General features: G+C 44.8%; 1 protein-coding gene across 4 annotated transcripts in view; it reads left to right on the top strand.

The window, feature by feature from the left end:
• LOC123994552 (USP6 N-terminal-like protein) overlaps positions 1-16,433 on the top strand; it is a 145,490-nt gene that overhangs the window by 118,977 nt on the left and 10,080 nt on the right. For 3 of the 4 annotated variants that reach the window (XM_046297267.1, XM_046297261.1, XM_046297266.1), the window contains 9 exons: positions 1,015-1,088; positions 3,775-3,857; positions 5,308-5,347; positions 5,690-5,770; positions 10,975-11,082; positions 11,629-11,738; positions 13,121-13,169; positions 15,258-15,378; positions 15,904-15,998. In XM_046297267.1, coding sequence (XP_046153223.1) covers positions 1,015-1,088; positions 3,775-3,857; positions 5,308-5,347; positions 5,690-5,770; positions 10,975-11,082; positions 11,629-11,738; positions 13,121-13,169; positions 15,258-15,378; positions 15,904-15,998 — 761 coding nt within the window. Of the gene's footprint in view, positions 1-1,014; positions 1,089-3,774; positions 3,858-5,307; positions 5,348-5,689; positions 5,771-10,974; positions 11,083-11,628; positions 11,739-11,845; positions 11,874-13,120; positions 13,170-15,257; positions 15,379-15,903; positions 15,999-16,433 lie in introns of those variants that run through there. The other variant, XM_046297268.1, reaches the window with a different exon arrangement.

Below are 16,433 nucleotides of genomic sequence, written 5' to 3'. Positions count from 1 at the left end.
AGTTCAGTAAACACAGTAGCACACACCGAGTATCTACAATAGCCTCTTTCACTAAGAACACAGTATTGTGTTCTTTCTTGTGCTGTGTGTGGAGCAATGTATTTATTCTCACACTGACATGGTTGGCAAACTGCCTCAATCTGTGTAAAAATAGATTTACAGAAAATTAGTTCAGTGCTTTGTTTATTCTCAATCTCCGCATGAGTCCAATGTGTCTGAGGCGCACACACACACACACACACACACACACACACACTTGTCTTTCTAATGTGCATTTGGCTGGCAGCTCAGTGCAGGTACATCAAAGCAGGTGAAATGCCAATTGGTCCGTCGCCTGGAAAGATTCACTATCTTTTTCCATCAGGACTTGACTGGAACAAAGTGTACCAGAATATTTTTACATCAGGAAGGATGATTTAGTACCAGCCTTTTGCTAATAGAAAACCTCAGATACACAGTATATTCTGGCTGACCGCATTCCATCACAAGAACTACCTGTTATTCGTGAACTCATAGAACCAATGGGGCTCTTTCAATAAATCTGACCTAGACTTTTTAGTTTTCCACAATTTTCCCACTATTACCACAGCCCTTCAAACCATGAACACACACACACACACACACACACATATATATATTCTATTCCAGCTTTGTTAACGTGCTTTCCTGTATTTTGAGCTTCCCATTGGGTGCTGAATCAGGAAGTGGCCAGGCTCTCTGGCCCCCAGTGTCTGCTACAGTAGGCCAGGCTTTAACCTTTGACCCCTGGCTCAGTGTGGGGCCAGAGAACTGATCCACTTAGTGTTTGATAGTAGTGAAAAGGTACAGCACGACCACTTCCATTCTGTATTGGCCTTCACTGAGCCTACTGGGACCACAATACAAAGATTGACATTTTAACTATTCTCCTTTCCTTTTCTTCCATCTATTCTACCTTTCTCTTCTCTCTCTCTCTCTTTCTCTCTCTCTCTCTCTCTCTCTCTCTCTCTCCTCCCCCTCTGTTTTCTCTGGCAGCGTCTGGTACAGAGCAGGATGCTGTGCTGAGGCTTGAGAAGGAGAGGGCTGAGATCGTCTCCAAATATGACAAGGTAAGAACCCCTCCGCTAATGGAGGACAGTATGTCCCCTGCAGCATTGAATGTTTGTCTGTCACTACCAGACAGAAGCTGGGATAACAATATTTACAGGAAGTTTCCAGAGATTTGTGCTTTGTTTTCTTGTCATAGAGTTGTCATATTTGTCAGACTGATGGTGAAATGTCTGTGTGCCCATCCACACCATCGTGTGTGTGTGTGTGTGTGTGTGTGTGTGTGTGTGTGTGTGTGTGTGTGTGTGTGTGTGTGTGTGTGTGTGTGTGTGTGTGTGTGTGTGTGTGTGTGTGTGTGTGTGTGTGTGTGTGTGTGTGTGTGTGTGTGTGTGTGTGTGTGTGTGTGTGTGTGTGTGTGTGGCACCTCTTTCCATTGCCCGTGGCATCATCACTATAGCCAGCCGTCGTGCCTGGTTTCTAAATGAGCCTTTTTAATTTAGTCCAGTGGGCAGGATAATCAAGCCCACTCATTAAGAGAGGAGCAATGAGGGAGGGATGGAGTGGAGGAGAGAGGTTGGGCACTCTGACACAGAGTTTAATTATGTTTTGATGTTTGACCCTGATCACAAGAGGAGTCCATTTTCTCTCGTTGGCGAGGCGGAACGAGTCCAATCAAACCCAATTCAGTTTCATAATGACATTGTCGGAGGGGGGGGACCCTGTTATCAAAACATCAAGACAAAGATGGAGTTCATGCTCTCACTACAGACCTCAACGTTTTCTATCAATGGAGTTTCATTCAAGGGTGCTTGAGTACGGCCTATCCCTCCGGTTTCCTTTGACAGGAGGATACTGGAAGAAACCTTCTATACACACTCCAACTGGGACAGAGTCAATCATAGACACCAGAGACATAGTAGTCTAGATCTGGGTCCAGGCTAGTAAAGCTTGACAAAGTGGAACGAACACTGAACAGATTCATGCTCCAATTCTGCCATGACATTGATTTTACACAGTCTGTCTTGTGCGTGCGCCCCTGTGTCTATACGCAGATACCACATGACACGGGCTTTAGACACCGTCTGTCTTGTGCGTGCGCCCCTGTGTCTATACGCAGATACCACATGACACGGGCTTTAGACACCGTCTGTCTTGTGCGTGCGCCCCTGTGTCTATACGCAGATACCACATGACACGGGCTTTAGACACAGTCTGTCTTGTGCGTGCGCCCCTGTGTCTATACGCAGATACCACATGACACGGGCTTTAGACACCGTCTGTCTTGTGCGTGCGCCCCTGTGTCTATACGCAGATACCACATGACACGGGCTTTAGACACAGTCTGTCTTGTGCGTGCGCCCCTGTGTCTATACGCAGATACCACATGACACGGGCTTTAGACACCGTCATCTCATCCAGGCTCTGTGTGTGTTCGGCCTGAGGTTGGATGTAAGAACAATCTATCCATCCCAGATGTCTTTTTCTATGCATTTATATTCATGTTCCCCTGTTTGTGCTGTGTGAGGGCGCTGGGTTAAGTTAGGACAGGATTCCCAGTAAACAAAGGGAGTGCGGGGAGGGGGACGGGAGGGAGGGATGTTTTTAGACATCCTTCAGGCCTTGCAGACCTCCGACACTGGACATTGTTTAGCTCGCTCTCTTTTCTATTCATCACCTTTTTGGACTTTTTTTAAATACATTTATTTAACTAGGCAAGTCAGTTAAGAACAAATTCTTATTTACAATGACGGCCTACCGGGCCTACCGGGGAACAGTGGGTTAACTGCCTTGCATCTGTTAGTCACAGATACTTAATTTTTTTAAAGAGGTAGGATCAGAACCAGTCTGTATCTGGTGTGACCACCAGATTCATTAGAAATCCTACAATGTGTTTTTCTCATTTTGTCTGTCATAGTTGAAGTGTACCTATGATGAAAATGACAGGCCTCTCATCTTTTTAAGTGGGAGAACCACAATTGGTGGCTGACTAAATACTTTTTTGCCCCACTGTACCTACCTGCCCATACCATAACTCCACCATGGGGCACTCTGTTCACAACGTTGACATCAGCAAACCGCTCGTCCACACAACGCCATTAACATGGTCTGCGGTTGTGAGTCCGGATGGACCTACTGCCAAATTCTAAAACTACTTTGGAGCCAGCTTATGGTAGAAAAATGTACATTCAATTCTCTGGTGGACATTCTTGCAGTCAGCATGCCAAATGCACAACTTGAGACATCTGTGGCATTTTGTTGTGTGATAAAACTGCACATTTTTAGTGGCCTTTTTTTGTGTCCCCCAGCACAAGGTGCACTTGTGTAATTATAATGCTGTTTAATAAACTTCTTGATATGCCAGGTGGATGGATTATCTTGACAAAGGAGAAATGTTCACAGCGATGTGGAAGCGTATGGAAAATGTCTGGGATCATGTATTTCCGCTCATGAAACATGGGACCAACACTTTACATGTTGCGTTTATATTTTTGTTCAGTATAGAATAACACTGATGTTCATGTTCTGTCTCTATTTAAATAGCGTTGATGTTTATAAAGTATGTAGCCATTCAGTTCTATATAGGCATTAAGTTATTTTACTTCAAAGTATCTCATTGGTATTCATTCTCATTTGTGCTGCATTCACATAAAAAAACAAATGTTCCCAAGGATGTTTTGTTTTAAAGCACAAATGCATTTCAAACTACTTGTTATTCATTGCTTTACCCATGAGGTACTTTGATTGCAGGGAAAAGAGGGCGCCACTGTGGAACCCTGGGAGGATGCAAGCTTCCACCTGTACAAAGTCATTGACCGCTTCGGCTTCGTGCAGTAAGAACACACACACACACACACACACACACACACACACACACACACACACACACACACACACACACACACACACACACACACACACACACACACACACACACACACACACACACACACACACACACACACACACACACACACACACACACACACACACACACACACACACACACAGGTGATCATGGCTTTGGCATGGCCATCACAGGGCATCAGTGTGGGAGCTCAGGCCCAGGGCCAGTCACGGTCTGGAGAGAGATGGAGAGAAGGTTATAGTCTGGAGAGAGGGAAGAATGGAGAGGTTGAGGCCCTGGGTGAAGGTTATGGTCTGGGAGAGAGAGGGATGGAAAGTGAGCAGATGGGGACTTGGCTGAAGGTTATGGTCTTGGAGAGAAGAGCGGGATGAAGAGGTTGTGGCCTAATGCCAGGGCTCTGGACTGGTTAGGACACAGAGCTGGGGCCCATGGTTAGGACAGTAGAGATGAGGCCTAGGCTTCATGAAATAGCCTATGAAGGAGAGCCCTATCTAGGTCATACTGACTAGGTGTGACGACGACAATGAGGGAGAAAAGAAGGGAATGCCCCATTTACAGGCAGACACCGACAAACTGACTGCAAACTCTCTGTGCTTCCTGTATGAGTTGAAGGCCAGGTTCAGGGGTCAGGGCAGGACAGAGACACAGGAAGTGGGGGATGGGACACAGGCTCTGTTCCCTTCCATGAAGTCATCACAGATCTGACCTGACCAAGGGTCTGACCAATGTTGGATTGGTTAAAGCAATGGAGAGGAAACCTTACGTTCACTTGCCCAGTCATGGACAGATTAGTTAATATTACTAAAAGAAGGAAGGATGCATTTTGAGAGTATTGGAACAGGCCCCCACCATGGGGAAATCCCTTTTGTATGATCTAAGCCAGTGGGCTGAGTGGCACAGACAGAACTGTGCTGCTCTGAACTGTTAGTTTCATAGTGTAACTGACAGATAGCCATAGAGGCATTGAAACTGGGACAGGACAGTAGCCAGAATGGAGGAATGTTTTAATGTGTTATTTCCTGTTGGCTGGGCTGCTGACGTGTAATGTTCCCTCCCTTTGATGAGTGTTGGGGAAGGTGAAACGAGCTCTGGCAGTAACAGCGTTCATTTCTTTAATGACTCCACTTACTCTGGAAAGAATCTTTGAGTGGTCCGTATTCACGTTGAGACATATCATCTTGGGGCTCCGTCTTGTCCATCTTCACCGCGTATGAGGGAGTTGAGTCGGACAGAGACAGACAGCCTACTAACATTCCACCCCGTCTACCAAATGTGTAATGTTCTTAAAGGCCCAGACCAGCTAAGCCCATGGTCAAACAATGATTGATACCTTGCATATTTTCAAAGCAAGAATGTGTCTATAAAATAAACCAAAAGCTGTGTAATACTAAAGCTTGTTTGTTTGTCCTCTCCAGTGAGAATGACCTTCCGTCCTACGACTCGGTGGAAGAGAAGGTGAGCGACCGTGTCTCAGACCCTCAGGGCTAACTGCATCTCTCCCATCCCACGTGTCTATGCCGCTGTAAAATGTCCTTCACAAATGAGAAAGAACAAAATGTCTTCAGAAAATGTCTTCAGAATCCTAACATTGTGTAGGCTTCTACTGTAGCTTACAATGAGTTACATAATGTTCTGAGCTGATGTTTAGATTGCATTCTAATTTCACTGTAACCTTTGCCTCATTCTACATCATAAAATGTATTAAGTTTATGAAGCAAAATGTATGATACATATACAGTTCCTCCAGAGTTTTGGTAATGAGGAAGTGTTAACATGCCACTTCCTGTGTCCCCTCAGCAAAAACACATAGAGGTAGAAAGGACCTCAAAATGGCTGAAGATGATGAAGAGCTGGGACAAGTATAAGAACAGTGAAAAGGTACGATCTCTCTTCCTCCCTCACCATCTCTCCCCCTTCTTGCATTCCTCTCTTAAAATATTTCATTCCCACATTCCTGTTGTCAAATATTACATTCCACATTCTTCTCCTCCACTCCTCGCGCCTCACATCTTTTCTTCTCTTTGGTGAACAAATATTAGTGAGTCTCTCCCTGAAGAGCATTTCTAGTGGTCCGGTCTCTGTAATAGCTGTCTTTGTTAGTGCCTGAGTTTGGGTTCTTCTTTACGATAGGTGTTGGGTCCTCGGGCATTCAGTTCTGACATCCTTCAGTTGTACTCTGAAATGGTTCCAGTGGAAATTGTAGAATTATCATTAAATGAACCTTAACCAGGGGAATATTTTACCCTTCTTCTCTCTCTTCCTCCGGTTTAATGAATTCTGTGGCAAGCAACAACCACCAAGGACTTGTTGTTTCTCCCCCCAACACCCCTTTAGGGGTATCCGTATTCTGTCAGTCAGTGCTCCGCTCGTTTCTCCCGGCTGGTTAAACAGGTTACGGTTGATAACTCTTTGTTTCCTGTGCTGCTGAAAACAATAGCATACTAATGCAGTCATAAGGTTCTAGCGTCTGTAAGGCGGGTTCTAGCGTCTGTAAGGCAGGTTCTAGCGTCTGTCGGGCAGGTTCTAGCGTCTGTAGGGCAGGTTCTAGCATCTGTAGGGCAGGCTCTAGCACTCGTAGGGCAGGCTCTAGCGTCTGTAGGGCAGGTTCTAGCATCTGTAGGGCAGGTTCTAGCATCTGTAGGGCAGGCTCTAGCGTCCGTAGGGCAGGTTCTAGCGTCCGTAGGGCAGGTTCTAGCGTCCGTAGGGCAGGCTCTAGCACTCGTAGGGCAGGCTCTAGCACTCGTAGGGCAGGCTCTAGCGTCTATAGGGCAGGTGTAATCTGTAGCTCTACTAAACATCTGCTGTTGGGCAGAGCCTGGGTCAGGTGTTGATGTGACTGTCAATTGATGGTACAGGTAGAGGACTGTGGAGTGCAGCGAGCGGGAGAGACCTCTACACTGAAGAGACATTTAGATCTCATACACACACAGACACACACAAATAGACACTAATAGAGACACACACACACACACACCAATTGATGATTAGTGGAACAGGTGCACTCATTGACTTCCTCTTCAGAGCCCTAATTTACAGGGCTGTTGCTCTAGAGACGTCAAGCCCTAAGTGGGTCTATCTGGCACACACAATCACACACACACACACACACACACACACACACACACACACACACACACACACACACACACACACACACACACACACACACACACACACACACACACACACACACACACACACACACACACACACACACACACACACACACACACATACTACACAGTACAAACACACCTACACACTCACTGAGAACACGTATACTACACACACTAACTCACATACACAGACTAACATGCACTATGAGCATACAACCTAAACTGATTCGTTAACCTTTAATTATCACCCATCACTGGCCATCCGATGCTTAAACACATCTCCTTCCAAATCAGTGTTTCTCTCTCTTCTCCCACCTCTCTGTGTTCCGCCTGCTGAGTAATGAAGATGCACTGTGTGTGTATATATGTGTGTGTATATATATATGTATGACACACAAAGTATGTGGACACCTCTTCAAATTAGGCTATTTTAGCCACCTCTGTTGCTTGACTGACAGCTGTATAAAATCGAGCACACAGCCATGCAATCTCTATAGGCAAACATTGACAGTAGACTGGCCACACGGAAGAGCTCAGTGACTTTCAACGTGGCACCGTCATAGGATGCCACCTTTCCAACAAGTCAGTTTGTTACATTCCTGTCCTGCTAGAGCTCAACTGTAAGTGCTGTTATTGTGAAGTGGAAACGTCTAGGAAGAACAACGGCTCAGCCGCGAAGTGGTTGGCCATACAAGCTCACAGAACGGGATCGCTGAGTGCTGAAGCGCGTAGTGAGTAAAAATCGTCTGGCCTCGGTTGCAGCCAATGTTTCCTCTAAGATGTGCGCTGTTCCCCGGGACTACCGTGCAGAATTATCAGCCCACGGAGAGAAGCGTGATCTTACCCAACTTTCTAGAGCAGTGTTCACTGACTGGTTGATCTCCAAGGCATTCTTAGTCGATCGTCAAACGACGATAACCTTGTTCCTATTTTTTTTTATTTTGGTCTCGGGCTGTTGGCGGTAGGTGAACCCGATTCAGCTGCCTTGCGCACCGGGTGGGTGAACTGTTGCCATTTTGAACCATTTCATGTATCTGGCCTGGAGAGCCAATCAAGTGCACTATAGGCCTACCGCTGGCCAATCAAATGGCTCAGATTACCATGTCTGCAGTAACGTAGAAGGCGTAACAGAAAGCTACAGAAAAGTTGACACTGAGATTTCAAAATGTTTAAAACCATGACTAGAGAGGGACTCAATGAATACAGCAAAGAGCTGCTGTTTTTATGAGTGAGTTCATGTTCAAATTCTTTCTGAGCACTGTCAGCACTCTATTCAACACTTTTATAAGCCATAAAATACACATTCTTCCTATTTCCACTCAGCGCTGCAACAAGCACTGCAGCAGTAATGAATGAGTAGGAAAGTGAAACCTATAGGCTTGTGTTGTTATTATTAGCAGCTTGGCTCTTTTTTAATATCCAGGAATATTTCACTTTCTCTGTTCATAGGAGTAACAACATGAATTTGTGCATGAGTCAGAAATAATGCGGTGCGACTCGAGTTTCCCCAGCCTTTTTGGTCAGAGTCAGTGAAGGAATGGGAGAGCGGAGGGATGTTGAGAGGCGGACCCTCCGTCTGCTGCTCTCTCCCTCTGCTGAGACTGACCGCCAAATGCAGGCACCATCAGCCCAGTAAAATAAAAAATAAAGCAAATGATTTAAATGCTCACTCAGCTGTGCCTCACAAGAAATACAACAACGGATCTATTACCAGTGTGATCATATAATTTTAAAAAATGACCCGAACAACAATTAATTTGCAGGGCAATTCAAGCAAAGCCAATATGTGTTGATAATGTATTGGGCCTATATTTCTATGGTACTGTTTTTACCTCATTGTTATAGTACTGTTTTTAAGTGGTTAATGTTGCGCAGGCTTATGTTTTTAAGTCATGTAATAAAACAAATCTGAGTGGTAGATTTTGGCTTGCATTTTGACTCCGAAATCGATCTGACCTCAAAGCTTGGTGGCCTCGGTTCTAGTTTTCCCTGTTACCACTATCAATGTTTCCCTTTACTGTGGCAATTGTGATTGAATCAACAAAATATTAACCTCTCTGGGATATTCGGGACGGTAGCATCCCACCCCGCCAACAGCCAGTGACAGTGCAGGGCATCAAATTTTACACCATTTTAAAGATAACATTCTCGTTAATCCAGCCACAGTGTCTGATTTCAAAAAGGCTTTACAGCGAAAGCACCACAAACGATTGTTAGGACACCACCAAGTCACAGAAAAACAGCCATTTTTCCAGCCAAAGAGAGGAGTCACAAAAAGCAGAAATATCGATCAAATGAATCTCTAACCTTTTTATGATCTTCATCAGATGACACTCATAGGACTTCATGTTACACAATACATGTATGTTTTGTTTGATAAAGTGCATATTTATATCCAAACATCTCATTTTACAATGGCGTGTTATGTTCAGTAGTTCCAAAACATGCGGTGATTTTGCAGAGAGCCACATCAATTTACAGAAATACTCATAATAAACATTGATAAAAGATACAACTATTATACATGGAACTTTAGATAAACTTCTCCTTAATGCAACCGCTGTGTCAGATTTCAAAAAACTTTACGGAGAAAGCATACCATGCAATAATCTGAGTACGGCGCTCAGTGACCAAAACAGCCAAAGAGATATCCGCCATGTTGTGGAGTCAACATTAGTCAGAAATAGCATTATAAATATTCACTTGCCTTTGATCTTCATCAGAATGCACTCCCAGGAATCCCAGTTTCAGAATAAATGTTTGATTTGTTCGATAAAGTTAATAATTTATGTCCAAATACCTCCTTTTGTTAGGGCGTTTGGTAAGTCCAGCCGAAAGGTCAGACGAAAAGTCAAAAAAGTTATATTACAGGTCGTAGAAACATGTCAAATGAAGTATTGAATCAATCTTTAGGATGTTTTTATCATAATTCTTCAATAATATTTCCACCAGAGAATTCCTTTGTTTGTAGAAAAGCAATGGAACGCAAGCTAACTTTCACATGACCTCGCGTCACGAGCTCGTGGCAATCTGCCAGACACCTGGCTCAATCCCCTCTCATTCGGCCCCACTTCACAGTAGAAGCATCAAACAAGTTTCTAAAGACTGTTGACATCTAGTGGAAGCCTTAGGAAGTGCAAAATAACCCCACAGACACTGGATATTGGAATGGCAATGAGTTGAAAAACTACAAACCTCAGATTTCCCACTTCCTGGTTGGATTTTTCTCAGGATTTCTGCTATATGAGTTCTGTTATACTCACAGACATCATTCAAACAGTTTTAGAAAACCCTCTGAAGTTTCTATCCAAATATACTAATTATATGCATATTCTAGCTTTTATGGCTGAGTAGTTGGCAGTTTACTCTGGGCACCTTATTCATCCAAGCTACTAAATACTGCCCCCGAGTCACCAAGAAGTTAACCACTTTCAATGTAACATACCGAAACACAACAAATTATGCAAGGGATTGTTGTCAGCAAAACGCATTGGAGTAGAATTCTATTGCATTTACACACACACACACACACACACACACACACACACACACACACACACACACACACACACACACACACACACACACACACACACACACACACACACACACACACACACACACACACACACACACACACACCTACCTGTCCTCTCATACTATCCACTTGAGTAACATTTGATTGATGTTTTCTTGATGATTGATTGTACCCCCTTAATGCTGAATGTGGGTCACATTATTCATACTATTTACATTTACATTTAAGTCATTTAGCAGACGCTCTTATCCAGAGCGACTATCAATTCATCATGAAAACTGTTCGGTTGTGTAGCTCAAATTTGATTGGGCACAAAGGCATTTTGAACTTGAGCGTTAGTGCTAGGGGGTGTGGTTGGAAGGTGAAGCATGGTCTCTTTGATGTTACACTAAGAATGTCCTTTTCCCCATATCCATGTCTCCCTCCAGCTGGTGAGGCGGATCTATAAGGGAATTCCCCTACAGCTCCGAGGAGAGGTGTGGTGTCTGCTCCTCGACGTTCCCAAAATAAAGGAGGAGAAGAAAGACTTCTACGAGGTACGTTATGGAAACACGAGCCAAGAGCTCACAGCATAGTACCAACATCCTTTCTCCCCGGGCAAAGTCATGTAGGAACTATACACATTCACACTGTAGTTGACTCTCCTATTGTCTCTCTCCACTCAGCTAGCTTCATTATAGCCCAGGCCTCATTAACATTCATAACTAGGCCGGGAAACCCTGATTTATTAGATTTCAGAGCTTCATCCATTATTACGGGGGGAGGTGTGTGTGTGGTGTGTGTGTGTGTGTGTGTGTGTGTGTGTGTGTGTGTGTGTGTGTGTGTGTGTGTGTGTGTGTGTGTGTGTGTGTGTGTGTGTGTGTGTGTGTGTGTGTGTGTGTGTGTGTGTGTGTGTGTGTGTGTGTGTGTGTGTGTGTGGGGACAGGTGTACTTTAATATATATAATATAACTCAAAGATTTGCGGGATGGATGAGTAGTTTTATTCCTTTGTATTTCACTCTCACAAACTCTCACTCACTCACACACACTCACTCACTCACTCACTCCCTCGGTGACTCTGTGTTGTGTTTTCTGTGTGTAGAAGCTGAAGCTCAGGGCTCGAGGTCTGTCTCCTGATGTCCGTCAGATTGACCTGGATGTGAACCGAACCTACAGGGACCACATCATGTTCATGACCCGCTACGACGTCAAGTCAGTATCTCCCTCCAACTGTACACACACACACACACACACACACACACACACACACACACACACACACACACACACACACACACACACGCAACACAAGAACCACATCATGTTCATGACCCGCTACGACGTCAAGTCGGTATCTCCCTCCAACTGTACACACACACACACACACAAAACACACACACAAAACACAGGGACCACATCATGTTCATGACCCGCTACGATGTCAAGTCAGTGTCTCATACTCAACATGATGAGAAGTACATCATCTACACTTAGTTACTACAGAATAGTACCCTTAATTGGGGTCTGGAGTTTTTCTTGACCATGTGCTCTGACTAGGAAAAACCCCTGGTCGTAGCCTGGGCCATGATGCACATCTGTCTGGCCATACCTCTTTCTGTCATAATGGTAGCTGACATGGACATTTCCCTATAAGGAAGGGAGAGGACACACTTCCCTTTTCTGTGTTTTTACTTCTGCTTGATGATGTCATGGAGAGAGCCAGAACCAGGGGCCCCTGGGAAATAAACACTGTGGCCTGCAGAGTCAGAGAGCAACATGGACCTGGCAGCCACAGCCTCACAGGAACGAAACGCATTGCCTCAGTACTGACATGAAAGCATAACATTTCCTACTACCTCAAACATAAAAGGTTGCCATTACTGGCCAAATATAGGAAGTAAAAATCACTCATGCATTTCTTCATCTCATTTCGAAGACAAGTACAACTATTAGAGCATTTGAATGATGAGAGAAGACCAGATCTCTCATGAAAAATGTATCTCAATGAGACTAACCAGGTTAAATAAAAACAAAGCAACCTGAACTCCCCTTTTGTGATCAATTGGGAAGCTCCTGAGGTGTTCCTGTTAGTTAACCTGCACGTCCGTCAGATGATCAGCCTACGGAGCTGTGAGGGGAACGGCACCTCAGTACCTCCAGGCTCTGATCAGGCCCTACACCCAAATAAGGGCACTGCGTTCATCCACCTCTGGCCTGCTCGCCTCCCTACCACTGAGGAAGTACAGTTCCCGCTCAGCCCAGTCAAAACTGTTCGCTGCTCTGGCTCCCCAATGGTGGAACAAACTCCCTCACGACGCCAGGACAGCGGAGTCAATCACCACCTTCCGGAGACACCTGAAACCCCACCTCTTTAAGGAATACCTAGGATAGGATAAAGTAATCCTTCTCACCCCCCCTCACCCCCCTTAAAATATTTAGATGCACTATTGTAAAGTGGCTGTTCCACTGGATGTCATAAGGTGAATGCACCAATTTGTAAGTCGCTCTGGATAAGAGCGTCTGCTAAATGACTTAAATGTAAAATGATGTCTAGTCATTATATTAGTAGGTTGACTGTTTGTTGTTGTTTTCAGGCAGCAGGCTTTGTTCCACGTCCTAACAGCCTACTCCATGTACAACACGGTGAGTCACACTACACACATTCCAGAATGAATCACCCGAAACCGCTTTTCTTTATTCTACCTCTTCATTTCCCAATCAACTATTTTCTACAGCCTCGTCCTTCTCCTCTCCCTCGTCCTTCTCCTCTCCCTCGTCCTTCTCCTCTCCCTCGTCCTTCTCCTCTCCCCCGTCCTTCTCCTCTCCCCCGTCCTTCTCCTCTCCCTCGTCCTTCTTTTTCCCCCTCGTCCAGCTCCTCCTGATCATCCTCCCCGTTCTCTCCATCCACCAACCTTTTCTGTTCCTGTGTAGAAATAGAAAAGTGAGTTTGTGTGCAGTTTTGTATGTACAGTTAAAGTCAGAAGTTTACATACACTTAGTTTGGAGTCATTAAAACTCGATTTTCAACCACTCCACAAATTTCTTGTTAATCAACTATAGTTTTGGCAAGTCGGTTAGGACATCTACTTTGTGCATGACACAAGTAATTTTTCCAACAATTGTTTACAGACAGATTATTTCACTTATAATTCACTGTATCAGAAGATGACTTACATTAAGGTGACTGTGCCTTTAAACAGCTTGGAAAATTCCAGAAAATGATGTCATGGCTTTAGAAGCTTCTGATAGGCTAATTGACATCATTTGAGTCAATTGGAGGTGTACCTGTGAATGTATTTCAAGACCTACCTTCAAACTCAGTGCCTCTTTGCTTGACTTCATGGGAAAATCAAAAGAAATCAGCCAAGAACTCAGAAAATAAATAGTAGACCTCCACAAGTCTGGTTCAACCTTGGTTGCAATTTCCAAACGCCTGAAGGTACCACATTCATCTGTACAAACATCGTGGGACCACGCAGCCGTCATACTGCTCAGGAAAGAGACGCGTTCTGTTTCCTAGGGAGGAATGTACTTTGGTGCGAAAAGTGCAAATCAATCCCAGAACAACAGCAAATAACCTTGTGTAGATGCTGGAGGAAACGGGTACAAATGATCTATATCCACAGTATCCACAGTAAAACGAGTCCTATATCGACATAACCTGAAAGGCCACTCAGCAAGGAAGAAGCCACTGCTCCAAAACCGCCATAAACAAGCCAGACTACAGTTTGCAACTGCACATGGGGACAAAGATCATACTTTTTGGAGAAATGTTCTCGGGTCTGATTAAACAAAAATGGAACTGTTTGGCCATAATGACCATCGTTATGTTGGGAGGAAAAAGGGGGATGCTTGCAAGCTGAAGAACACCATCCCAACCGTGAAGCACGGGGATGGCAGCATCATGTTGTGGGGGGGTGCTTTGCTGCAGGAGGGACTGGCACACTTCACAAAATAGATTGCATCATGAGGCAGGAAAATTATGTGGATATATTGAAGCAACATCTCAAGACATCAGTCAGGAAGTTAAAGCTTGGTTGCAAATGGGTTTTCCAAATGGACAATGACCCCAAGCATACTTCCAAAGTTGTGGCAAAATGGCTTAATGACATCAAAGTCAAGGTATTGGAGTGGCCATCACAAAGCCCTGACCTCAATCCCATAGAAAGTTTGTGGGCAGAACTGAAGAAGCATGTGTGAGCAAGGAGGCCTACAAACCTGACTCGGTTACACCAGCTCTGTCAGGAGGAATGGGCCAATATTCACCCAACTTATTGTGGGAAGCTCGTGGAAGGCTACCTGAAACGTTTGACCCAAGTTTTAAACAATTTAAAGGCAATGCTACCAAATACTAATTGAGTGTATGTAAACTTCTGACCCACTGGGAATGTGATGAAAGAAATAAAAGCTGAAATAAATCATTCTCTCTACTATTATTCTGACATTTCACATTCTTAAAATAAAGTGGTGATGTGAACTGACCTAAAACTAGGGAATTTTTACTAGGATTTAATGTCAGGAATTGTGAAACACTGAGTTTAAATGTATTTGGCTACGGTGTGTGTAAACTTCCGACTTTGTGTGTGTGTGTGTGTGTGTGTGTGTGTGTGTGTGTGTGTGTGTGTGTGTGTGTGTGTGTGTGTGTGTGTGTGTGTGTGTGTGTGTGTGTGTGTGTGTGTGTGTGTGTGTGTGTGTGTGTGTGTGTGTGTGTGTGTGTGTGTGTGTGTGTAGGAGGTGGGGTACTGCCAGGGCATGAGTCAGATCACTGCTCTGTTGCTCATCTATATGAATGAAGAGGATGCCTTCTGGGCTCTGGTCAAACTGCTGTCTGGACAGAAACACGCCATGCATGGTAAACACACCAGAACACACACACACTACACACTGTGTAACATCCTATCGAAGTGTGAGACCGTCATTCAGTAGCCCACGCAAAACCCACGCCTAAGCCATGCCATACATTTCACCATATAGGATACAAGTCAATTCAGGGGTAGCATACTAGACCAGACACACTAAGTAGGCATGAACAGCCATGCCCTAGACCACGTAGGATAGTAGGCTCTGGTCTTTTACTCCAAACATTCCTTAAGGCCAACATGACCCCACTGACACAGGAACGTGCGGATAGAATATAAACACACACTGTATACACACCCACTCACACATACCTTTCCAGGACTTAGGCTGTCTCTTCTGGGCCCCATAAAACGTGAAGAAACACATTTCTAGAGATCCCTCCCTTACACCTCTTTACCAGATATCTATAGAGCTCACCCAATCTCCCGTCCCTTCCATTCAGACCCACACACAGCGAGAACCACCAGAGTCATTTCCTACATTTGATAAAAATGCTCTGTGATCTCCGCCCCTCTAGGGTTTTTTATCCCCGGCTTCCCCAAGCTGATGCGCTTCCAGGAGCACCATGACCGCATCCTCAAGAAGATGATGCCCAAACTGAAGTCACACCTGGTGAGGCCCGCAGAGCGCACACACACACAGCCTGGGGAGGGGGTAGTGGTATATAAATGACAGCCTAAGCCTGCTGGTATGGGGGACTGAGTTGAGTGCCACAGCAGCAGCCTTTGATGTGTTGAGATTAAAGGGTGGTGGAGTGAGAGAGAAATGCCATGTCTACAAACACAACCATACACACACAGATATTGCTTTTATTCTGCTTTTAATATGGGGCCTAGGGCACATTCACCACTGCTGTTTAACCAAGGCCACTGCCATGTTTTAATACACACACACACACACACACACACACACACACACACACACACACACACACACACACACACACACACACACACACACACACACACACACACACACACACACACACACACACACACACACACACACGGAGTGGTAAAAGCTCATTGACCTCTGTTTCAGGACACA

This window comes from Oncorhynchus gorbuscha, linkage group LG14 (genome assembly GCF_021184085.1).
Source record: "Oncorhynchus gorbuscha isolate QuinsamMale2020 ecotype Even-year linkage group LG14, OgorEven_v1.0, whole genome shotgun sequence".
Lineage (NCBI taxonomy): Eukaryota > Metazoa > Chordata > Actinopteri > Salmoniformes > Salmonidae > Oncorhynchus > Oncorhynchus gorbuscha.
The sequence above is the reverse complement of the archived record's forward strand: the minus strand, read 5'-3'. Positions and strand labels throughout refer to the sequence as shown.